The sequence below is a fragment of the Zeus faber genome, assembly GCF_960531495.2.
Source record: "Zeus faber genome assembly, chromosome: 10".
Classification (NCBI taxonomy): Eukaryota; Metazoa; Chordata; class Actinopteri; order Zeiformes; family Zeidae; genus Zeus; species Zeus faber.
In genome coordinates, this window is record NC_137199.1 from 25,831,553 (window position 1) to 25,857,590 (window position 26,038).

A 26,038-nucleotide genomic window follows, 5' to 3' on the forward strand; every position below is an offset into this window, starting at 1 on the left:
TAATTCCACTCTTGGATGTATTTAATATTTATACAATCGACGTCTGCCTCAAAAATAGTGTAAGGCCGGGATTTTAGAGAAGAAACAAAAAAATAGGGGCGGGGGGGGGGGGGGGTGGTGGGGGTGTTCTTCTTCTTCTTCTTCTTCTTCTTCTTCTTCTCCTCCTTCCTCCGACTGCTGCGTGACGCTCCGTCCTCCCTAACGACTCCATTTGAAATACTGGGCGCTGACCGGCGGTGGAGGAAGGGAAGAGGGAGAGAGAGCTGATGGGGAAAGAGGATCGAGAGAGAGGGAGAGAGAGGGTGGGGTGCGGTGGGGTGGGCGGAGGGTGTAGCGGAGAGGGAAGGCAGATCCCACTGCAGCACTCTCCACGGCTCTCTGCGGCCAGTCAACTCCTGTGCCTGTGCGTGTGCACGTGTATGCGCGTGCGTGTGTGTGTGTGTGTGTGTGTGTGTGTGTGTGTGTGTTTGTGTGTGTGTGTGTTTGTGTGTGTGTGTGTGTGTGTGTGTGTGTGTTGGGGAGTGTGTTTTGAATGCGAACAGCGCTGGGCGGCCCTTTGAAAGCCGGGGCTGCTCACCGGGGCCTTTGTGTAAAATAACATTTCTATTGAAAGCCAATTATTGGGAACATTATTTTGGTTTCCTGTTTGAATAATTAAAAGCGCCCCTCCTCTGCCTCGCTCTCTGTGTCTGTGTTGCCCCCCCCCCCCCACCCCCCACCCCCACCCACCCCCGCATCGCTGTGTTTGCAGACGGAGAACTACTCCATCGACTCCAGCTACGTGAACAGCAGAGCTCACCTGATTAAAAGGTATGTCTTTCCGAGCGCTGGGTGCACTTTTCACTTATTTTGGAATGACACTATGACCCCCCCCCCCCCAAAATTAAAATGGGGAGTAAATCACATGACTTAATAAAAACATTACTGCACATCTTCAAAGACCTGGCTGGGCATAATTGTATTTTCTATAATTAGGAACGTAGGAGGCTTCCTTTGTGGCGGGTTGGCGGCATAACGTCATTCTTCAGGGAGAAAGAAAACCCAAAAAACAAATGTCTTCGGTGTTAGACAGCGCTTCGGGAATGTAGGGGTTGGAGGGGATGTAGGGTGGAGCGGGGCGTGTGATGGAGAAATTCCCTTCCAGCTTCTGTTGCTTTGTTATGAGGAGCAGAAATACCCATAACTCCCCCGCCCCCCTGCCCCCCCCCCCCTGTTTTATTTTTTTTACCTGCAGCTATGGAACATTCCAGGGGCCTTTTTTTGCGTGAAGCCATCTTGGCCTTTTGAAAAGCCATTACGGCAATTTCCCTCCGAGAAGATCTCCCCCCCCCCCCCGCGAATGTAAACAGAGAGCATCCCAGCGGGGGGGGGGGAGGAGGAGGAGGGTGAAGGAGGAGGCGGGGTACGAAGAAGCCCCCGGAGGCGGGGGTGGGGGGGATGGGGGGAGCGGCCGCGGGGATGGGACGGGTGCAATTACAGTGATAACATCGGAGCAGCGGCATCACCTCCACCCGGGGTCGGTGGATGGGGGATGAGGCTACGTCATTCACACCCCCCACACCCCCCCCCGCCCTCTTTGGCCTGGTAACTTCCCCGTCCCCTCTCGGGAGAGCTCCTTCCTCCGTCACCCTCGCCTCTCCCTCCCGCCTCCGCCTACGTCCGCATTGCCTCCAACCCTCCGTGAGGAGGTGTTCGTGTACTCAGCCCTCTTTAGCGTCGTTTGTAAAGCCGGGTTTGTTCCGCCGAGATGGAAATCAAACAGGGCGGAGGAGAATCACGGCGCCACCGTGCAGCTGTCGATCGTGGCCCCCCACCCGCTCAACCAGACAGCTTGTTGGGTTTGCATGCTCCCAGCGTCTCCCCACATCCATCTTCCTTCCAAGAACGCCTGATTACTGCAGTATTTGTTTGACTGCGGGGAGCGGGTCTGCGCCTTGCCGCCGCCTTTTTTTTTTTTTTTTTTTTTTTTTCCCGTTCGCCGCGATGCCCTTGAAGTCGGCACATCCATCCCAAATGTCGCCGCTATCACGTAATAATCAAAATGTCCACTCCATCCCAAGGAAAAGGGCCCTTGTGATTTTTTATTTATTTTTTCTTAACGTTTCGTCGCCTTACTTCGCGGGGACGCAAAAGGCGGGGCCGTAGACAGCGCTCCTCGCAGGAGCAACGCGGCGGCCGCGCCGCACATCCTGGAGAGGTCCGCTCGCCGGTAGATATCTTGAAAATGAATCATCGCACTGCCCGTCTGAAATATTTGGATATATATTTTCCCGCAAGCCATAAGAACTGTCAATGCTGACCTCACCAGGGGTCCTCACTGAGCCACACACATAGGCTCCACTACCTTACTGTACTGTACGTAGCATACTGTACTGCATACTGTGTCTCTGTTCTGGGTTGTTCAGTGATGCTGTTGTATACTGTGCTGTATTATCCCACAAACACTACCTCACTTCATTCACACGCCACTTTAATGCACATATCTGTATATACATAATTGCCTATCCCATATGCGTAAGCATATTCCCTTTATCTATTCCATTGTATTTTATTCTATTTTATGTTATTCTATATATTTTCATTTTATTCTATTAGTATTAGACTTTTAGGAATCAGTTAGTTGGTCTAGTAGAAAGAAATTTTGTGTGTTATCACCGGGTGCGTTGCTTTACATTTCACTGCATATATGTATGAAAGTATGTATATGTATGTGACAAACAAACCTCTTGAATCTTGAAACTTGAATGAAGGAGAGGACGGGGGGGGGGCAGCGGTGGAGCAACACCAGGTTATGGTTGAGAGAGTATAAAAAAAAAAAACAGGGAGGAGGAGGCGAGAAGAGGCGTGAAGAAAAAGAGGCCGATGTGACAGTTAATCAACGTTTTCTCCCTGCTGGCCCCCATGCAGCACGTCGACGTTCAAGGACCTGGAGGGCAACAGCCTGAAGGACAGCGGCCACGAGGAGAGCGACCAGACCGACAGCGAACACGACGTCCAGAGAGGACATTACGTGGACACGGCTGTCAACGACGTGCTGAACATGACCGTCCCCCCCAACGTCTGCCAGCTCCCCGACCAAGGTAAGACGCCTTCGCTCATCTGTGTGTGCGTGCGTGCGCGCGCGGGTCGCGGCCGCCTGCGCTGGAGGGGCGTTCACACAGGTGCGCGCTCTGTTCTGCGCCTCTGTTTACGCAGCAAAGTGTCTTTTCGAGGCGCACTATTAAGGTGCGCGTCGCCCGATAAGGCCTCCGACGCGCGAGTGTGAATCGCGCAGGGAGCGCCTCGCCTCCTTTGATGTCCCGCTGAGGTGGCCGGTGTGAGGGCTCTCTCCCGGAGAAGGCCAGCCTTTGATGCGGGGCTCGGCTAATATCACAGACTGCCGTGTCGGCTCTTGACGGGTGGCTGATTTCAGATGTGCATGAATGGCGGCAATAAGGCCGACTCAGGTATTTCGGGGGTGGGGAAATCTCCGCACGTGCCCGCATGCATTATTCATCGGGAGCGTCTAGCGAGGAATTGATGTTGATGTTCCATCAGTGGCTGTCCGTTAAAAAAAAAGCTCCCCTGTTGTCCTGATTGGGGCCGTCGGTTTTCCGGGAGCGATACAACGATCGCGATTTAACAAACACTTATTATTAGGGGGCAATTTTAAGGGACACACTGAGTCTAAATCACCGCCCATTAATAACAGGTTCATAGGCAATGTGCAGTTTGTGGCCGGAGAGGAGTCTCTGCAAACACCTCGTTGAAGGCTTCAACGTACTTGTCTTTCCAAATCCGTCTGCGTCAGTTCAGAGGCAAAATCTCTAGACGGATTGGGCGTTTTGCAATGGTGTGCTTTTAAGATCTCGAGATGAAAGCAATACCCAAAAGCCAAAAGCAATGCGGGTTGACCCTCTGAAAAAAAGTTATGGCTAAAAGGTACGAGGACGACATTCTGAAGAGCATCGAGGCAGGAGCTCACGTAGGAGCTCGACCAGACATCCCACCCGCAAAGGTTTTACGAGCGACGTAGGATTTGCACGCAGAGGGAAAACGTGAGCGACACATGTGACCTATATAGGTGGGACTGCAAAATATCTGTTGGTGTCGGCGAGAAAAAAATACAGGCAATCCAAAGGAATGCCAGAACGAGACACTTGGATCGCTGTTTTCCATCAGCGGCTTTGCTTGATTGTGAGGGAGTCACATTTCTGGCCAAACAGTGGCATATTATAGGATATGAAGACCTGGCTGCTCTCCTGAAGAAGGCTGCAGATCATAATGCCAAAACCGTTGACAAGGGAGTTAACTCCACTCTCTTCTAAATACATAAAACCCATACAGTACTGGCGATCAGTGTTCTAGAGACGGGATATGGGAAATGGGGAAGGGGAGGCCGGTGAGGGAGGGAGTATCATTTGATGTCCATTTTATATAACCGCTGTAGCAAGGGCGCCTGCTAGTCCGCCGCTCTCCTCTCTCACGCGCTAATTTCATCTTTTTTTGGCAGATGATTGAGGTAGGAGGGCCCGGCTGAAAAGCTGCGATAGAGCGTCGGAACAGTCTGGTTGTCTTTAATCAGGCCGCTCGCTCCAATCTTTTGAGGCGCTGGATGAGCAGCGTTTACGGGGGCTTTGTGGACCTTGCACAGCTTACCGTGTACTTTGTGTTGCACCACAAAGGTAACAGATGACGGCGTGATAGTCGTACGCGCGGGTCCGCCTCTGACTGATGTCCTTGATTCGTAATGGCTCGGTTGAGAAATAAAATCGGCCGTTATCAGGGGGTTGGCAAATTGGGAACTGTCGGGGGGGAAAGAAAAAAAAAAAAAAAAAAAAAACCTCGCACTGTCCTTAGCGGCGTCAGATTGTAATGAAAAATGATCGGCCGGGTTTGCTGACTATCGAACGCTGGCCTTAATTATTTCACAACTCTGAAAAATTCCTCCGCCTCAAAAAAAATGCGTTCTGACAGGTCCTCCGCTGCTGGGATCTCATTATTGGAGACAATTAGAAATGATGTACATGAAGAATATTACAAGTGGGAAGACCTCTCAGAGGCAGTGCTTTTTTTTTTTTTTTTTTTTTTTTTTTCATTATCGCCCCCGATGATACTATCTGTTCGAGCAAAATGGATGTGTGCCCCTTGAATACATAACACGACGCACGCCGCTGGTAAACAGCACGACAGGAGCCCATTTTACGCAGTTGTCCACTCCTTTCACCGGCGCGAGATAGATAACGACAGAGTATCCGTTAAGAACGGCAATCGAATGGCCCGGGTCCTGGAATTTCTGCCGCCGCAATCTCCTTCAGCCCGAGTTGCGGGCCGTGTGAAAAGGGCTATTTTCCTCCGGCGGAGAAAAGGGCAGAGAGGCTGGAGTCAAAATGGCTTCACTGGGGTCCATCCTCTCGTTGTCTTCGGAGATAGCCGGCGACAGCGGCCGAGGCCGGCGAGTAATCAGAGCCGTTGATAATTATTGGATAAATTGGCCGAAGAGCCTCGTGCATGCGGAAATGTAACGACATAGCAAATGAAATTGTCGCTCCATTTCCATCTCAAGCGTCTAATCACATTGCTGAAATGTACGATGAGCTGGCTAACTGGACAGAATCGGCACAACACACAATTGATTCTCCCTCTACTCTCCGAGATGAGGTCCTCATTCCGCCAGCCGCTGAAATGCCCCCCAGACTTCGTAAGCTTCCTTACCCCTTTGTTACGCGTCCTACGCCGCTAATTGACTTGAGTGCGGCGCCGCAAATCGAGCAGTCGAGGTTTTTATATAATCGTGTGAAGATGCGTTTTTTATTTTTTACTTTGAGCTCATCTGTCTTAATTGACATAAATGGACACCAGCCGGTAGTTTCGCTGAGCGAGAGCAGGGAATAGTTTGCAAACAAGTAGGCACGTTCGCTAAACGCCCGGCTGTTTGGGTGTCTGCTGGGAATAACTCCGCTGTGTAGTTTGTCTCTCCTGGCAGCCGGAGCAGAAAACAAGTTGAGAGACTGCAATTGTCAAAGGACAGCGAGCAACACGAGGCAAGAAAAGCCTTTTTTTATTTTATTTTTTATTTTTTCACAGTTCTGTTTTCTTGTGTTGATAATCACTGAGAGAGAAAAAAAACACACACAGATTTTTTTTTCTTTTTTTTTTTTTATAATTTAAAACACGGGAGGAAGGAAGGAAGCAGGAGAGAGAGTCAGATTCCCGGGGCTTGGAGAGCGCAAATGTTGAGGGTTTTTCCGGCGGCGTGCGATGGTGGCGTCCGCCCGGAGGACGAGCCGTTACCTCGGCACGGGAGCCTTCGCCCACGACCGCCTCCCCCTTGGGGTGGGGGCGTTCCTTTGAGCGGCTTGATGCTCTAACCGTCCTTTGTTCGCTGCCGCTGGTGTTCCTCCAGGACGGGATTCCCCTCTCCCGTGCACCAGACGCCACCAGCTCGACCTGAAGCAAAGTCCTTCTGAAAGGCTTTTTAAGAAGCAGGTTGAAGGGTACCTGGCTGAACCCCTGCCAGGTGCCATAAAAAGGAGATGTATTATTTTTTTTCATACCGGGGACCTGAGACGTCCTCATCCGGCGGATTAGATTATAGGACTATTTGAGGAGCAAATGACATTAAATCTCCCTAAAATCTACAAAGGACAGGGCTATCTTTAACTTGTAATTGCTCCCTCACATCTACCATTACGGGTGGGGACGGCTGATATCACAGTAACTATAAACTGAGACGAAGCGCTGTATGAAATGAATTTCTACCCTTTATCTTTATAGGCATGTCTGAGAAGTCATGGGGATTTGGTTGAAATGTACGACATGCTAGCTTTGGCTCTTGAGAACCATTAGTGTCAAGGGGGAAGCAACGGAAAAGACTCAAAGGGGGCATAGTGACAAAGAGAGCTAAATCTGCTTTTTCATTTCCCCCGCAGTGCCTTTGATTGTCGCAGCTCCCCCTTAATTCCTCCTGGGTATGGATGATCCATGGTTTTCAGGGCTTAAGTTTCATGTATTGTTAAATCTGCAAAGTTATCTCTGCCAAAAGGGGATGGTTTCATCTTGATGTCTTTCTTCGACTGTCCATTTCTTGGGGTGTTTTTTTTGGGGTTTTTTTGGGTACAATTACGTCTGTGGGAAATGGAAGTGCACTATTTCTCCAAAGGAGCCTCCTCCTTTTGGCTTATTCGATTCAAAGGGGACCCGAGACTGCTCAATTAGACGAAGAAACGAACAGGCCTCGCTCATTTTCGACACATTCCACGGCTCCGGTCCCCGGAGGACGGTTCTCATCTAGCCGGTGCCTCCCTATGGGGGCCTTTCTGACTGGAGCCCAGGAATGGAGCCCCCTGCGTGGGCACCAGGCTCCTGTCAGTTTCCCTGCCGCTCCATCACTGGATCTGCAGAGGGTTCCACTGTTCCTAATTGATTTCCTGCTCTTCCCTCTCCTGTCTTCATCTGCTAACTACAAATATCTTCAGCCCACATCTGTCTGCCTGACTCTCTTTTCTCTCTCTGGTTTCCATCTACATCTACCGACTCCCGTCGTCTCCTGCCCACCCCCCCCCCCCCCCCCCCCCAACTTTGTGCCGGTGGTAGCTCTCCCCGCCCCTGTTGAATTAAAGAAAAGAGTAAAGGAATCGTTACATGTTTATGCCGCAGACTTGCCCTAAATTCAACACGGGAACATCTCTAGTTTGCACTTCTCTGATCTCCTAATGAAAATGCTGACAGGTGTCAGAACCAGGACGGCAACAGGAACGGGGCTGTTCTGACACCCGGGGAGGGGCAGAGAGAGAGAATGTGTGTGTTTGTGAGAGAAAGAGGAAGAGGCGCTGAAATGTGCCGGGAGTCTAGTAAGCAGTCCTAGCGAGGAGGGGGGAGGGTGGAGAAAAAAAAATAAAAAATGAAGGGAGGAAGTGATGCCTCTGACAGGTAGGAGTGTTTCTGCTGCTGCTGCTGCTGCTGCTGCTGCTGCTGCTGCTGCTGCTGCCGCCGCCGCCGCCGCTGATGCTGATGCTGATGCTGATGCTGATGCTGATGCTGATGCTGATGCTGCCGCCGTGAGATGGGTGGATGGAGACGGAGGATTTCACCCATTCCATTGAGGATCTTTTTTTTTTTTATATTGTATTCGATCAGATTAACATACAAACACTAGACTCGGACTATCCATTTTGATTTAGACTCCCCTCATCTAATATGGAACCCAAGGAGGTAAAATGGCTGACGATGATGAACGGAGCAAAAACGAGCGTTAGAGGAGACGCAGACACGCCAGAATATCAAGAATAAAAGTAGCCGTGCTCAAATATTTACGGCGCTTAAAATAAAATGTTGCGCTCACTTGTGTCGGATCCACCGAAATATTTTGCTGCAGCTGATTTTTGGTTTTGACCCGTTTTGTGTTTACCGAAACGTGGCCCGTCGGTTCTCACATGCACGGAATCAAATAGAGTAAATCAAAACTCTTTCCGAAATGGAGCTCAGAGGCATGCAAGGAAACAAGCTGGGATTCATTGGAATGTTATTTATTTTCTTAAATAGGGGTCCTGTCGGTAGGTCCTCGTTTCCAGCGCTCGACTGACAATGAAGCGTTATGATTGGCAGAGCGGCGGACACCCTGAACCCTGGCTCGAATTACGGGGGGATTGGGGGGGTCTGGCCCCCTTAATTAAGACTTGGACACCCCCCCCCCCCCCCATAAGAGGTAAAAACAACAGGTCGGGGAGATCGAAACATTTATATATCCTTCTTACTTGTAATCGCTAAGATTACGATATACAGTATTTCCCACATTAATGCCTGGAAAAGTCTTGTAATAGGATTTGGGACATCCATAAAGTGCCTAAAGTGGAGCGTACCATTACGCAGTGGGGGTCGCGATCCGCAACCCGGATCAGAGCAATCTTTTTTTTACAAACCAAGCAAATAATAGTAGATTTATTGTGGATTCATCTATTTTCCCCCGTTTTCTAATGAATTCAACAAAAAAGCCCTGTGCGGAACCGTGCGGAACGAGGACACTTTCTCTTTCTCTCTCACACTCCCCCCCAGCGCCGGAGAAAAAAGTTGACTCCCCCCCCGTCTTTCTATAATTCGCACTCTGCCCTGAACCCCGGTTTCGTTGCCGCTACTGGATTTAGTCGGCTGGAGAGGGGACGGCTTATCTCCCCGCACTTGTCATGGATAGCGTATTGAACGTATCACACACAGAAATGGGAATGGTTCATTATTTTCTCAGGCTCACAATGAGCCTGATGTATCTCATTGCGGGCCCTCCTCTGACAGCTCATTTTCTAGACAATTCTGGCATTCAGCGCACAAATACCAGGCGGACGGAAAGGGAAGGGAAAAAAAAAAAAGGAGAGAGAAAAGAAAAGAGAGAGAGAAAAGAGGGAGAGAGAGAGAGAGAAAATAGGGCTCCGGATCTCCATTGCTTATTCATGACGCCGCGGCGTACTAGGTGTGTTAATAATCTCCTCGGAAACCAAGTGAATCACAATTGTTTGTCAAACACCTCGCCAAGCCGGGCCCCAATCGACAGCAGATGGGAAAACAGGAGGGATCAGGCTGATCCTGGGCACAGGGAAGGAGATTAAGAACAGGTAATGTGCTGGAGTTGATGGGGACCGAGGAGAAGGAGAGAGTGAGAGAGAAGGCGAGGGAAGATGAAAGAACGCCTGAATTTCAAATCTGAATATAGTGCGTGTGTGTGTGCGTGCCTGCCTGCGTGCGTGCGTGCGTGCCTGCGTGCGTGCCTGCGTGCGTGCCTGCGTGCGTGCCTGCGTACGTGCGTGCATTTAAACATTAATCAGAGAGTGAAGAAGAGGGGGAATGAGAGTGGGATAAAGAGAAATAAATTGATTGTGTGAGATATCGAGACACGTAAGGGCAGAAGGAAAGACAGTGAGATCAGGCAGTGCGGGCCCCTCTGCAGTCCATTGTGGCTCAGATGGATCCTCCCCCTCCTCTTCGGGGGGACGGGTTCCCAGGCCAGAGCCATTTGCCGGCCCCGCCCCGGCGTCTCCCTCCTACACAGCTATTTCCTTAATCCTCTACACGACCCTCTGTAATTAAACAAGCCGAGCTACAGCCCCATTAGCACCCGAACCAACGGTGCTGAGGGTCTCAGGACTGGCTCTGTGAGTTCCTCATCCCTCACCCTCGCAGTGTCGTAATAACACAGTAATAACTTACACCCACTCATCCATTGCTGTCCTTGCCCTGGTTATTCATAGTAATAATATATCCATCTATATTCATATTTATATTTTATACCGACCATACTGCCACTCAGCCCCAGATACTGCCTTTTAACTTAACTTATCCTCTGCAGAAAATCAATTTTCGTATATTCTGTACTCTGTTTGTATATGGGGATGTAAAGCAATGCACCAATTCCTTATAAGAAAATGTACTTGGGCGAATGAAGATTTTCTGATTCCACGCTGCAGCTGGACCTCGTATTGCAGATAACCGACCAATCGCTGCCACCCGTGTGTTCACCAGTGAGGGCAAAGTGGATTTCACCCATTACCATGGACCTTTATGACGAATGCACGGCAATCATAAAATAAGCCATATTTCAACGCATATATATGGTCACACCTCAGCCGTATATACTGACTTGAGAGACTGTGTGGCTGCAAGTGGGCAGGGGAGGAGCGCAGTAAGTGCTTGGACAGGCCTTGTTTTCCAGGTTTCCCGGGGATTGAGACGCCAGGCGGTGGGTGCTCCCTCTAGGCCGGGCAGAGCCTGGCAGCTGGCCCGCGGCCCGGAGAGCTATAATCAGCACCATTAGCTGTAGCACCGGCGCCATTTAGGAGTTCTTACACAGGGACCACGGCTATACTGTGGGGATTAGGGATGCTGTGAAATATAGAATGGGAGGGGGTGGGGGCGGGGGGTAAATAGTATGGCATCTGTGGGTCCAACCGGAATCACACACTGGATATACCAAATAATAGCACAACAAATCACACACACATAAACGAGTGGTGTATGGGCAGCGGGTGGGGATTTCGTGGGCATTATGAGTCTTGGCAAGAGGCATTTGTTTTATCTTCTCCCTCTGTGAGTGGAAAAGATTAAGAACATACTCTGTTCTGTTTAAGGGGTGGGGGAATCGGCTGTCTTCTGACAAGTACATTGTAGCCCGAGGTTTTGTGTCCAGAACACAAAGAGACATTTATCAGTGCAGCTGGGGCGGGAGAGGAGGAGCCCAGGAAAAGGGCTTTTTAACCCCTTATCACGCCTTCTTCCTGTGTAGTAGTATAACTCTCCTCTCTAATCCATCCGAGATTCCCTCTAATACTGAATTCTTGCGTACGGCTGGCTCGTTTTTGGTTTTTAGTTTTTTAAATCCTGACAAAATTCCAACTCAGTTTTGAGGATGAAAATAAAAGTTTCCTACTTAGGATAGCATAAGGCGCATTATATACGGCATCTTATGTTCCCTCTCTTAACATACTTTGAATCGTAATGGTTCCTTGTTCAAGAACCAGATTGTGCAGATTATCTTACTGGAAGCTTTACCTGGAATGTCATCCAATCCACCCTTATTATTATTATTATTATTATTATTATTATTGTTATTATTATTATTATTATTATTATTATTATTATTATTATTATTATTGTTATTATTATTATTATTATTATTATTATTATTATTATTATTATCCTCATTATTATCATCATTATTATCATTATTATTATCATTATTATTATTATTATTATTATTATTATTAGCATCATTATTATCATCATTATTATTAGCATTATTATCATCATTATTATCATCATTATTATTATTATTATTATTATTATTATTATTATTGACGTATTTCCTCCGCCAAGTTGCATCAATAGGTGCCCTTCCTTGTCTCGGCTGGATCAGCTTTTTGCTTCGTGACCCTTCTCCTCTCGTAAAATCCAAAAGAGTAGAAAAGTGCACCGCGGTGAATCATTACACGGCATAGAAGGTTTTATTGAGAGGCTAAAATTGCGCTGTCAGAGGTTTGTGTGCCGCCGTGACGCCCGACCACAAGCACTGCGGTGTAGGCGCTGATAAACCAGGCTCGCGTTACACGGAAAAACACAAACAAACTCACAACTCCTGTTCCCCAACGAGGGCGCTAAAATTCTCCCCCTTCCCGTAAACGATTTGTTTACTTTCCCCAAAGAGAGACGGGATCGGATCAATTCATGTACAGAGTTAACCAATGGGATTTTTTGGAGCCACCGATGCCCCCCCCCCTGTCTCCGCAAAAAGAGAGGATGAAAGGTAATGGGAGAGGTTGGCTATAAAGTTTAATGGCAGACAGGCAAAGCTCAGAATGTCTCTTTTTAATGATCTGTATTCCCCATGAAGACCAGACTGCATGCAGAGAGCAGGATGAACAGGCGGTGCGCCTCTCGGAACTCCAATCCGTCGTCCCAGTACTTCACAATGAGAGGAACCGGACATCAGCTCGCGTCAGCGTCACAGAGGCTCAAACAAGCGTCGGCATGTCTCCAAACGGCGACGCGGGCGGACGTGGACGTGCCGCCGCCACGCGACCTCGCCACTGAAACGCTCCTTTGTGGTCGTGCCTGCCTGCGCGTGTCGAACCCGGCACGCGACCTTGCGCAATCGTCCATCCGGAAAAAAAGCAAATGGCCGCCGAGGGGGGGTGGGGGCGTTCAGCTCAGTTCGGTAGCGCCGTGTGTGCGCTCCAGGTGCGACCCGCCCCGCGCGCCCGCGGACGGGGACTCTGCGGCCGCGGCGTGGAGTCGACTCCGCGGCAGGTTGACCCACAGCCGCCTCCGGAGAAAGGGGACCTCGGAGATGGAGATGGGGAAGGCGATGAGCCGGGTGACGCGGGGGTGGGGATGGGGTTGAGGAATTGGATCCGTGACACCTGTCACTTCCACTCCACTGCACCTTGCTCTTCCGCCACACATAAGGGCTTTTCATGTTACATCTCAGTGTGAGCTCACAAGTGGGCACAGGACCTGGGAAATCCAATTACTGCCTCCGGTGTGAGAGCCGTGCCACCGTCCTTATGTACGCTATAGTCGTGTTCTCCAAATCAGAGAGGATGTGCTTATTAGTTCCTCTCCTCGTCCCTCGCTACACCTCCACTTGGGTCTGTGTGCCTTAGATACCGGTCTTGGCATTTTCCTCAGATCTGTTCTCCACCGAGAAACCAATGCTCTACCATAACATCGACTGGTGGGCGGCTAAACCCGTGTTACATATGCGGGGCTTTGACTAATATTAAACGCCGTTGCGGCGGAGGCGTCTCGGCAGTGAATGGCGGGGGAAAAAAAAAACCTTTGAGAGAATCGGTTTGCTCCCCGGTCGCCAAGGAAAATGCCCTCGGTCGCGGTTCGGGGGAGGGGAGGGGATCCATGGGGAAGGTATTTACCAAACCCGACTGGAAACCTAACCCCACGTTACCGTGTACATGGCTGCACTCACCAGGCTGCAGTGCCCTACTTCCAGAGGTTGTTAAAATTGTAGGAAAAGGGTTTAAGTGGCAAAAAAAATGGAATGGGGGTAGGACAGAATGAACTACGAGAGTAGAAAGGATGGTGGGGCTTTTGTGACAAGATAAAATGGAATATAAAACATAGTCCTGGCTGACACAGAGTGAACATGACTGAATGAGAAGGCACATTGCATTAATTATGCAGCGCCGCTCTTTTGAGGCCGTGCAGAAGCTCACAGAGGGAGCGGAATCCTAAAACGTTAGTATGCACACGCTGTAACCGGGGCCCAGCTGTTTGGACCAAGATGCATTGATTTGTTGACTTAAAGCCGGAGGATGTTCAGGTGGATTTGATTTGGACCGGCATTGAAGTGTTGCATTTATTTTCACTAATTATAGTTAACATCACTTATGGGCGGGGAAAAGGCAGAGGACTTTAAAATAAAAATGTTTTTAACATAAAGTGTTTGAATTCGGCATTTTTCTATGCATTTACATACAGATTGTATAGATCGATGATCGTTCTCTGCAATTTTTGACCGATAATGACCATTTTTTTATGGATTTGTAGGTCATAAAGTAAGTAAGTAATTGGGAGATTAAAAAAAAGTCAAATTTAAAGATATTTAGTATAATTTTACCCGGGGAGTGAACATTTTACTTTCAGGACTTTGTTGCTTAGCTCAGGCAATGACCGTCTGCAATAAAATACATATTTTTATTTCACCATCCTATTTTATTAGTTTTATTGCGTTTTTTTATGAATTTTAAACAAAGAAAACCATTAAAACCTTCTCCCAACGTAACTGAGTTCAACGGGAAAAGCTAGCAGGACTAGATTCAGTGCGCTGGATTTATACTTTCAAATTATGTTCCCAAGGAAAATTATCTGATTATCTGCAACGATCCTAAAAAAGGATGTCATTGCCCATCATACAACCCCCTTCCCCGCCATCCCCCCCGTCCCCCTGCAGCATTAGCTTTCCTCCGTCCCCATCCCCGTTCGCTGAGGTAATTTACTGTCTGGTTCTGTCCCCCTCGCTCCGCTCAGACTCCAGGGTTTAGGAGCAAATTAGCTTGCTAGCTCGGTCAAGCTTAAACACAGAAATGCAGCATTTGTGCCGGTGTATTTAAAGATGTCCTCCGCAGACGTACACCGCAGAGGAGACGAGCCGAGTCGACAGAGGCGAGCGGACGCGGCGGCGGCGGTGCCGAGCGCGGCCTCACTGCGGCGGGCGCAAAGTGCCGGGGGGCGGGGCTTCATTTGGAAGGTGTCAAAATGGGTGGATCTCGAGCGATGCGGTCGGGTGCAGCCTCGGGGATTCCAAAACGCTTTTTTATTTATTTATTTATTTTTCTTTTCTTTTCGGTTCTAAGTGTTACTGAATTCACCGCTGTAAATTGGCCCGGTAATTTACACAGTTCACTTAACTAAGCAAAGTGAAATTAAGTACGATTTCCGTCCGGGTGAACATGAGACGGGCCCGCGGATCCTTGGACGCCGTCTCCTCCTGGGAATTAAGGGACATACCATGTATAAGTGATATAATGCAGGACAAGCTGGTATAATGTAATCTCCAGGGAACTTCTCTCCGCTCTCTTTTCTTCTCTATTTAGCCCGGTTCAGCCTTACTTAGCCTGCCTTAACTCTTCATGCATGTCTGCCCGGGTTAAATCCGGTTCACGGGGACTGTGAATTGAGCCTTGGGCTTATATAATGTGTGAAAGCCGCTGCATGAATTATTGTGTCGGCCGGTCCAAGAAAACCTACAGATCACACCAGATCAGTCATGATTTCTCAGAGACCTGCCCTTCCCGGCGTCTCCACGTCTCCCATTCGTCACAGCGGCGCCCCGGCGTAGGACCCCCCTCAAAGCCCGCCATGGCATTTGTGGAATCGCTAGCCAGGCTCTGTGACCTCCATCTGTCATTGGCTTTGAGAATAGAGCCATGGTGAAGGCGGAGGTGGAGAGAAAGGGAGAGATACCTCTCAGCGAAATAGATTTAGTTGCCGGGGCATTAAAACCAGCCCGCCCGCATATGTCATCATGGCGTGCCGCTCGCCTCGTTACCACTACATCAAGCAGTCCATTGGCCGGCCTCCTGCCTTTGAACGAAACAATGCAGCGCGATGACAAAGTGATTTATAAAACGCCGTCGCGATTGCTTTTTTTTTTTTTTTTTTTTTTTTCCCTCCTCCCGCCGCAGTTACACAGCTGTTAAACAGATGCTGTTTGTACCAATTTAGAAGCCAGTGCATTGTTTGTCAACAGCGGTTTGGAAAATCATCCTTTATGCCGGGACCTGCGATGGAATGCACGAGCTGGAGTGGAAAGGGGGCGGAGGTGGGGGGTGGGGGGGGGGGGTGATCAACGGGGGAAGAGCAAAGAAGTAAAGCAGTGTCGAGTTTGGCACGGTCTTTTTTTGGGGCTTCAAGTAATTAATGAAAGCAATCCCCACCGAGAAGCGCCGTTACCTTCTGAGAGGACACGGGCCGTCTGGGTAGCAGTGACTTGCTGCTGGACGCTTCCCAGCGCCTGATGGACCCAACGCTAAATTGTATCTTGATAAATTGACTGGTACTAATGCCCATGAACGGAGCCGGCGCCGCGTAAACCTCGCTCGCCGTGCCACAGTTTTAACAAGACCGCCCAGCCAGTCTCATTTCCTCAATAATTAATATGTGACTGGAGGAGGAAGAGGATGTGAGATAGCCAGAAAAGAGGAGAGACAAGATTTTTTGGGGGGCGAGGGATTTATTTAATTAAGCCAATGTGTCTGAGATATAGAGATACTGATGAGATGAAAGCGAAGGGCAGAGCTGATGCGCGGTTGTGTGCGTGTTGGTGTGTGTGTGTGTGTGTGTGTGCACGTGCGTGTGCGTGTGTGTGTGTGTGTGTGTGTGTGTGTGTTAGGGAGGGCAGCGTGGTGTGTTGAGGAGTCGGGGGGGTTGGCTTAATGTGACTGAACCAGATGCTGTGGGGGAGAAGGATCGGACTGGGCGCTGTGCAGGAGAATGATGGCTTGCGCGGCGTGGTGGTAAGGGTGCCCCTCCACTGTTTGTAAAAACAAGACCATCACACTCCATCTTGCCTCCTCCCGCAGGAGCTAGGCCTCCAGGCTGATTTATGGCCCACAAACTGAATTGGCTGGCTGGTGTGACAGCAGCACTTGGACTCTCCCTGGTGAGTGGCGCAGGAGGCTGCCGGGGGCCGGGGCCAGCGCCTGCTCCAGCCTCAGCGTCAGCCGGCTGCAGAACTCCGGTCTAGTTAGAGCAGACCAGACATTAAGCCCTGTCCCAGGCACTGAGACAGGTCTTGTCCCCCCCCCCCCCCCCCCCCCCCCAGGGCCTCAGCAGACCCCGGCTTCCTCTCTCTCTTTCTTTCTTTCTTTCTTTCCTCCTTTGGTGCGGTACGGTTCGGTTCAGATATTGGAGGAACAACGGCGCGGTGCAGAGCGCACTCAGACACACCTGTCACGGGAGGGGGGTGGGGGTTCGGGTCCCGGGGGGAGCCGCCGCCGCCTCCTCCGCCCCCTGCGAGCAGAGAGCCAGACCGGGACGGGCTTTCTCCGGGATTATTACAGTATTTGAGCCTTTTATTTTGCTCCTCTGCTGTTTATCCTTTGTTGTGAGATTTTGGAAAGCAGCCCCATAAAAGGCAATCGTTTTAACCGAACCTCCGCGCTGCGGCCGATGGGACCCGGGGCTGCGTCACGGGACAGGTTTGCATTTTGACGTATAGCCTGACCCTAATATATATATATATACTGTATGTCACAGACAAAGTGGGTGGGAAGGAGCTTTATTAGTTTCAAACTCAGCCTGATGTCACTGAGATATGTCCAGGAACCTTGGCGACCGGTCTGTCTTTAACTGGGTCGTGCGATTGCAACCCAACTCATTCCGTTCCCATCTTGTATCAGCCCCAGCACCACTCAGGCAGCAAGAAAGGATGGAGACAAAACAAAATGTCAGCCTTGCCGTTTGCTCTTTCGCCCAACAGAGCCGATTGGTTTTCTTTTTTTTTTCCTCACAGATGGCTGGATGCTGGATTTGAAGTCTTTGTCTCCCGAATTAGGATGTAGGGCACAGAATCAAAGACCACACAGGCAGACATGCTCAGCTGTGGCAATACATGAACCTTAGGTTTAAAGACGTGTCAATGTTTTATTCACTGGATTATTGCAAGGTAATCTTGCTGAGTGTATTGATTTAAGTGCATTATTGTCAAAGGATGGCGCTTTAGAGCGCCTTTGCTTTTCCAAGGCTTTAATAGTTATCAAAAAGGATATTCTTAGCAGTTATCTTCCTTAGTGAAAACATCTTTAACAGCTTTAAAGGAATTCTTCTGCTGGTCCTTTGCCGGTTTATATTTGGTGCATGTGCTGAAAATTATCAGAATCTCCAGGTGCACGACTTGGAGGGATCGTTATGCCGCGCCGCGATGAATTGATCGATACGCCTGTGACGTTGACAGGATTCTATCTGCTGTGACTTTAGGTTCTGACCTCCGATCTCCTCCTCTCATTTGGGGAAGAGAGCAAGCTGCTGGCAGCTCTCACAGAGCGAGCTTGAATCACGAAGAACAAGCACACTCTCTCCCCTTGCAGATGCAAACAAATGTCATCCCAGGTACAAAACAAGCAGCCGGGGCTTGGCCGGGAGAGCGGGTGCTTTTATCCAAACTGGCATTATTCACGACTGGGCCACGGCATGAGAATCAGCACGTTCATATTTGAAGTATTCCCCCAAATCCTTCGCTCTCCCTTGAACCGCGACTCAAAATTAAACAGCTGTATTTCCATTGTATTCGAGACCTCCATTTTACCCCCCTCTTCCTCCCCATTCAGCTTTATTTCTATTTAAAATGTGGAACAGTGAGAAAAGCAGACAGCCTCTGCCTCCCACTGGAGCTCCCTCAGTAATTAATAGATATTAAATTCTAGATATGAAATGTTCCCAGTGACACACTGCTCCGCACTGTACTTTGAGTCTGTTTCTGGAACTGATTGATTGACTTATTTTCCTGATGCTTTGAATAGACACTCTCCGCAGGAGGTGGCCTCTCCTCGCTGCACTCTGCGGTTGTTGAGTTGCAAATTTCTGCGGCGCTCCAAAAACAATAAATGGTTCATTTCTCAGAAATGTCTTTTGTTCTTCCCTTGGATTTGGAAGATTTTTTTTTTCTCTTTTAATTTCATCAGAGCATAAAGGGCTGTCAGTTTTTTTATTTCATTTTTGGCTCTTCCATTTTTATGGGTCTTTGAGAGTGACATCTGCTTTTCTGTGGATCTGTACGCAGTGGAAGGATGTGCCACTGTTAATGGCACTTAGCTTTCACAACAATTCCATTTGCAGTCCAATAGTCCCCTGAAGGAACCCAGGAAAGGGTATTCACCTCGCACACACGAGCCATTCAGTAGAAACCATACAATTTTTTTTTTTTTTGTCCATTGAGACCTTTTCACAGGCCTAAAAAAACACCGGAAGCCCTTAGAAAATTGGAAATCTATGTAAAGCAACTTCTATTCATCAAGAGGAAGTTGATAAATATGTTATCCTGACTAGAAAAAGAACCATGTTGAATGTTCAAACATAAAATCATGGTCAGAATTCCAGAAATGTTAGAATTAAAATCTGTATTCCCCCAGCAGCTTTCCATCCATCCATCAGAGAAAGGCAGAGAGAGTTTGCATTTTTAAACAAATAAACTCAAGATACATGTCACAAAGACTCAGATGAGGATTAAGAGAAACATGGGATTTGAATGGATTAAAAAAATACCCTGCACGGCGGACTGGGAGCTTTAATCGTGTGCACGGCCATGTTCTTTTTTTCCTTCTTATTACCACTCCATGTTTAGTTTCCAGTGTTTGCTAAAGATTTTCTGATGTCATTGTGTCAGTGTCCGCCTCTCACTGGATTCACTGAACACAAAACCAATACAATAACTCTGCTTTACGCCCTTTTCCGGCTTGTTGTGGTTCATTTACAGACATTTGCATGTGCATACACATAGTGCAGCGTGTGAAAGGTAGATGCAAATCTCCAATGATTGCGAGAATCGGTTTCGAGTTACCGGGCTTTGAAGCTTCTTGTTTCAAAGGAACCAGAGACTCGGAGTGTTTACAATAATAACATTATATTTAGCTCAATGTGAACGTAGGCGAGGTTAGTTGATGTAATATTGTTTTTAGCATGTGGACTTAACCTGGGACTTGTACATGCAGGCTGGTCCTGCGGGGTTACAGATCCAATGTCATAAGCTTTTATTCTTTATTAAATTAATTTTATTCTTTATTAAATTCTTTCATTAAAATGCAGTTTGTCCCGTGCGGACAGGAGGATGGTGTTTTGCATTTTGGGCAAGAGAACATTGAAGATAAACAAATAAAGATGTAAAGATATCAATATTAGGGATGTTAACAAAGTATTTTTGTTGTCGACCGTCGGAGGCTTTTACCGATTAGTCATTAATTTTGTGTGTTTTTTTAAGATTCTGATATAGACCTATGCCTTAAAAAACGTACAAGGTAATATAATATATATTTGCCATTTGACATATATATATGTCAAATGGCGTCATTCACCACAAAAAGCCTTTTGGTTTCTCATCAGATATGGATTTGCTTTTTCCACTTAATCACTGCAGCGGCGTGGCGGCACTGTCCTTTCAGCACCACAACTGCACAGAGCAGAGACGGTTGTTGAAAATTGTTTCTCTACTATGTTTTGGGCTCGGCCTACATCCCACACCAACGTCTATTCCACAATTTTGTAACATTCAACGCAATTACCTGTTTGAAATAATTAAATGAGTTGTTTTTCACCTGATGTCCGAAAATGAAACCATTTTGCCGAACCAACAGTGCATTTCTTTGTGGGCATTTGGGAATGTAGGCTGAAAAAAAATTGAGACCAATAATTGTCCTGTGAATCAGACTTTCACACATTCTATCACACTATATATTCTCTGTATATTCTGTATATTTATATATATTTGACTCTTTCTGCTCTGTATTATTGGCTATTTCTGTATTTTTTTTTCTCCAGACTGTTAAGCCTTTTTTATTATTATTTTTTTTTTAATTGTCTGTACGGCAAGGCAATCCACACCATGACAAATTCCTCGTATATGAAAACGTACTTGGCAGAATAAACAGATTCTGATTCTGATACATCCCCCACATATTCCTGAAATAGTCACCTACTGAAACCCTAATGCATTGAAGAAGGAAATTGTCAGAACCGGTGTTTACTGGCCCCTGCTTGCTTGATTTTGGGGTACTTACACCAGGCGGCACGTCCTTTATCCAGCTTAGTGGCTAACATGGCTGAGCCGAAATGGCCCGTTGTTATGGCCCGTTAGAGCCTTTAGGAGCCCATCAGTCATTCCTGAGCCATACTTCTCGCTCATCAGATTACACTTTATGAGAGACGGATCTGGTGGTCGTACCTCGGAAAAGCCTGCCCACGATCTTTAAATATCGATCTCCAGGCCGTAAGCAGAGGTGCCCCCTTAAGAGTGCTGAAAAAAAAAAAAAAAAAGAAGAGGGTAGAAAAACAGATAATTGGTGTTTTTAATTAGGTGATCTGTCAAGCTGTGAATGCCAGATGTAAGCACATGCTCCAGCGTCAATGGCGACCCGTCCGTCCCCATGCTGTCACCCTGGGTCCTTGGTAAGGAGGGTCGCTCTGTGCCCTCAGGACCCAGAGAACCCACAGTGGCACTGAGAAATGTGTCGTTCCACATCTGGGTGTCAGACGTTTTAGAGGACTTAGGCCCAAGGACCTTACACTCAGTTTAAGTGATTTAAAAATGCTTAATGTCTAATGTGAGACGAGACTTTCTTCAGGTGAAGCTTTGTGAGTAAATTCTTTTTGAGGTCATTCTTAAATGAAAGGACATCGTGGACATACATGCTAGGTTAGGTGAGCAGATGGCTAATAATGAAATATGTATGTATTCAAAAGACTTAAACTGTCAAGTATCACAATTTGGAAGACTAAAGTGTGCGTGTGAATTAAAGACTGTTTCCCTTTCGAATAACAAAGAGAAAAAATAAAATGACAGCTCCTCAGTGTGAACAAGAGCACATGGCTCTTTTTTGTTGTTATAATGATGCAAAAATTGTCTTGAAAGCGCTTCCCGTCCAACACAACAAAGGCTGAAAGTGTGCAGTTATACAGACTCAGAGAGGAAAAATAATTCACAACAGCGTTAAAACATCATTACATATTTATAACTCGGCGCCAGATGACAGAGACACAGAGAGAGATGAACCAGGCAACAATAGCGCAACTCTCTCCGACTCAGTGAGATATCTGATTGCACTGTTTAAACCCTTCTTTTATCAAGTGTTTTCACAGAAAGCCCAATTATGCATGAGCTGCAAATGGTCTTTTATTTAACAATACATCATTTAATTGGCACATTAAAAGTCCCAAACATTCAACTCCAGTTGTCAGCGAGTAGCAGTAGGACAGCTGGAGAAGCGTCTTGTGCAACAACAGAAATGGAAAACCTCAAGCTTTGCAGGTTGTTGTTTTTTTCTTCTTTTTCTACACCCTTGACTTGTTTCAATGAATGAAACCTCTCAAAATGCCACGGTGAGAATGTTCAATTGAGTGAAACAGAGGCTTATTTCTCAGACAAATCTAACAACACCATCTCCTCTGTGGCTGTGTGTTTGCAGACCCCAACGAAGGCTTCCACTGCCAGGACGAGTGTCGGATCCTTGGCCACTCCGACCGCTGTTGGATGCCTCGCGTGCCCATCCCGACGCGCGCCAAGTCGCCCGAGCACGGCCGCAACGTGATCGCTCTCTCTATAGAGGCCACCACAGTGGACGTGCCGCACTATGAGGATGGCACCACCAAAAGGACTTTTGCCACCTTTGGCAAGGACGGCCCCGAGGACGCGGAGCGAGGAGACATGAAGGTAAACCGGACTCAGGAGTCTATGGTGTGCAGCCCGAAGGCCAACGGCGGGGCGGTCCGCGAAGCCGGCAACGGGCGGGAGGCGGCCAGCCCCATCACTTCCCCCATGCACCTGAAGAGCCCTGTGTCCAAGCCCGCGTCCGCCTACAACACGCTCAAGTGTCGCGATGCCGAGCGCATCGCCAACCACAGCCTGCTGCGGCAGCCCGAGGGGAAGGACAGTGAACCGGCTGTCAGGGAGATCAACACGCTCCTCCACGACGGCCGCGACAAGGAGTCCCCAAGCAGCAAGCGCCTGAAGGACATTGTGCTCTAGCGAGTTTCTCTACGACACGCACCAACACCCACGCGCCTAGACACGTACCGTGTAAAAGTCACATATAAATATATACCCCACGATAGCTGTGTGTATGCAGAAGAGTCCCGCTGCGGGTGGAAAGACACACCCAGCGCAGTATAGAATATCCAAGGACTGGCCACCGCCAAAGTGGATACTACGGAGCTGTACGCTGCAGCTAGCTGTGTGCTGAGGTAGTGATGTGGCTTTGTTGTAGTCGCAGTACTATTTCCTTGTTTGCTTTTTGTTCAGTTTTCTGTTTTCAGTCTGCACTGAGTAGAGGGGCAAGTTACTGTTGACTGCATGGACACGGAGCCCTTCAACCCCTGGCCCCAAAGCAGGACACGCTTAGGCACCTCTGGTGCCAATCCAGAAGTACAGTTATGCCTTTTGAACTACTTTTTTATTACAAACTGATATTTGCCTTCTTTGGTTTTGCAGTCTGTACTAGCTGCCAAAATCTCATTGTTTATTTGTATAGTAATCGTGTCAAAGTAATAAACGGCAACCGACACACACAGGATCCTTCTCGACAATATTCTCAACCCGCTCCACTTTTCAGTGCACAAAAGAGAGAGAGAGAGAGAGAGAGAGAGAGAGAGAGAGAGAGAGAGAGAGACAGGGAGAACACAATCCCCATGTCTGATGAGAGCGACTCTCTGCATATCCCCCGAGCACCCGCTGTCATCGGACCGCGTGTTTCATCCTGGACGGAGTGAAACGAACTTCTGCCCAAACGCCCTGAACACTGGATCCTCGTGCCCCAACCGAGCTGTCTGAAAAAAAAGAGACTTATTGCTTTTGAAATCTCCTGTGCCCAACCGCGATTGTAGCCAGTGGAGCGCCAGTTAGAACTTTGTGCTCTGGTCTTGTACTTTTTTCTGAATTTTGACTATGGGGCTAGGATAGAAGGGATCGTCACTCATGTCTTGCTACGTGAAACTCTGTATAGGGTTTACTATTATCATTTTTAATAACCTGTTGTTATGTGACAATCCCTTTAATGTTTTGTTTCGAGAGTAAAAATAAAAACAAAAAAAACAAAAACAAATAAACATTGGTGTTCAGCTGAAGCTACAGTAGCGTTTGTTACACAAACACAAAAACAAAAAAATATACGCCAAAATATATTTTATAAATAATTTAAAAATGTATAATGAGAATATTTAATGCTGTGTAGTTATTTTATCTGTAAGTTAAGTATACTTGAAATTAATTTGCTTCTGTTATTTTTATATTTCATTTAGCTTTTTTTGTTGAACCATTTTTCTTGCTTTTATTTTATTTTGTCTTTTCAAAATTGAACTTGGAATTATTTTTGTTTACTGTGTGACCCCTGGCAACTGTTGACTTGCAGTCTACCTTGTTGTAAAGAGTTTCTTATTGGTCAGTTCTTGTGCCATCAAGTTTCTGTGTGGGCTAATAGAAAATGTGAAAAACAAAAAAACAAAACAAAAAAAAAAAAGACAAAAAACAAGAAGAAGCGACTTCAGCACCAACATTAAGTGTGTCAGTACAACAAGCTTAGAGTGAGATAGTAAAAAGTAACCAAAAAAAAAAAAAGCTGCAGACAAAACCTTCAAGATATCAGATGTCGCTTAATCTTAGTATCTAAGACGGAGAGAGACGGGGGTTACCGTTAAACGAGTGGAGGTTTAAACTAAAGTCATTTAAGTTTAAACCTAAAGGTTTACAGTGGTGAACCTCCAGCTGAGAGTGTCGCGCCGTCACCCGGCGCCACCTGCTTCCAGGTGTTCTGAAATACGAGGTCAGGACCCCCGACTGACAGCAGCACGGCTCAGTCCTCCACAGGAACACCACGGAATCAGACGTTTGGAGAGAAACTCACGGTTTTGGGGGAAGGTAAAAAAATATATATAAACATATTGCAAATCAGCAATGTGGTTACATGTTGCTTTTGCAGTGAAAAAAAATTCTGTACAATGTGGAAAACTATGAATGAAATGAAAACGGAACAAATTGCATACGACAAACTAGATCTTGTAGCTGAATGTTTTTCGCTGGTCTCACCCATGGCTTCTGGCAACATGAAAATCAGATTAATCACTGAATGTATACAGCAGCTTACAATTAAACTATTAAATGTTCTCCACTTCGTTTGGGTGTCTTTACTGAACGCACGGGAGGGTCTGGATCTGCCTTGAAATTACCGTCAAATGCCTTATAATTTATGAGCGAAGCCGTGTGTATTATGGAGGAACTTAATGAGCATGGCCACAACCTAGCAAATTGCAATTATCTATTATGAAATATCCTTTCTCTTGTCATAATTCATTAAAATTCTATCATGTGATCTCTCTCGGGGGAAAAAAAAACAAAACCCTGCACGATTTTAAAGAAAGAAAGAGGCAAGAGTAATAAATCTGTTGTGATAAAATCGAAATGAACGATTTCGGCACAGGATGGCCCCAAGTCGGCATTAATATTCCGTGCATCCGCTGTTGATGTCTGCCATTATTCCCAAAGCAGACCTTTGGGAATGCTCCGGTGGAACGGTCTATTTCTAATGGCGCCGCACTTTTCATTTGCTAGAGTGGGTCACGGATGCCATTTTCCAGGCATTTAACATTCCAAAAACGCTCTCAAAATAACACTACAACACGGCCGGCGATCAGGGGATGTGCGGCCAGTGATTGAAAGCTACTCACATTTAGGTCGTGGGTAATATGGTTTTGAAGGCGACAACATAACGCCATTATGACGCCATCTCCCACTTTAAAGCCATATTGATTGATCAGCAGACTCTGGTGGGTTGAACTCTGAAAGCTCAGAAAAAAACCTCTGAAAGCAAAGGGGACGATCGTGGTCTCCGCACACAATCTCCTCCAGCCTCCAATCTCCCATCGGCATCGCCGTCTCACCCGATAAGGGCTTCAATTTTCATCTCACCCCGCCGCCCGGTGGGCGAGCTCGTGCAGACCGATGCAGGGGAAGCGACGGAGGAATGCGGAAGAGGCGACGTTCCGATGCTTGTAGTTAGGGGGAAAAGTGGGGGGAAAAACAGCGGGAGGAACCCAAACCCACAGCTGCCACACAGCTGCCCTCCCTGATAAGAAGAGGAGGCCAGCTTCATTTCTATAATTAATTTGCCATTCACTCTATACCCGCTGGTGAAGCCAACATGAAAGTCGCTCTGAAAATGCACGGGCTAACACATCCATTAGTCTGTAAGGAGGATCTTGTTTCTTGCAGCCTAGTCTTGTTCTCCTGGGCACGAGCATGATGCAAGGCCTGCCCTGTGACTCATGCTGTTGGAAGAAACTTCAGACCCCTGGACCGCCCACA

General features: G+C 47.6%; 1 protein-coding gene across 3 annotated transcripts in view; it reads left to right on the forward strand.

The window, feature by feature from the left end:
- pcdh19 (protocadherin 19) overlaps window positions 1–24,840 on the forward strand; it is a gene marked incomplete at its 5' end in the record, with an annotated part of 58,949 nt that extends 34,109 nt beyond the window's left edge. For all 3 annotated transcript variants that reach the window (XM_080008403.1, XM_080008404.1, XM_080008405.1), the window contains 3 exons: window positions 752–810; window positions 2,908–3,080; window positions 22,152–24,840. In XM_080008403.1, the coding sequence (XP_079864529.1) occupies window positions 752–810; window positions 2,908–3,080; window positions 22,152–22,711 (792 nt within the window). In that variant the 3' untranslated portion in view covers window positions 22,712–24,840. The remainder of the gene's footprint in view (window positions 1–751; window positions 811–2,907; window positions 3,081–22,151) is intronic.
- Window positions 24,841–26,038: the final 1,198 nt, after the last annotated feature.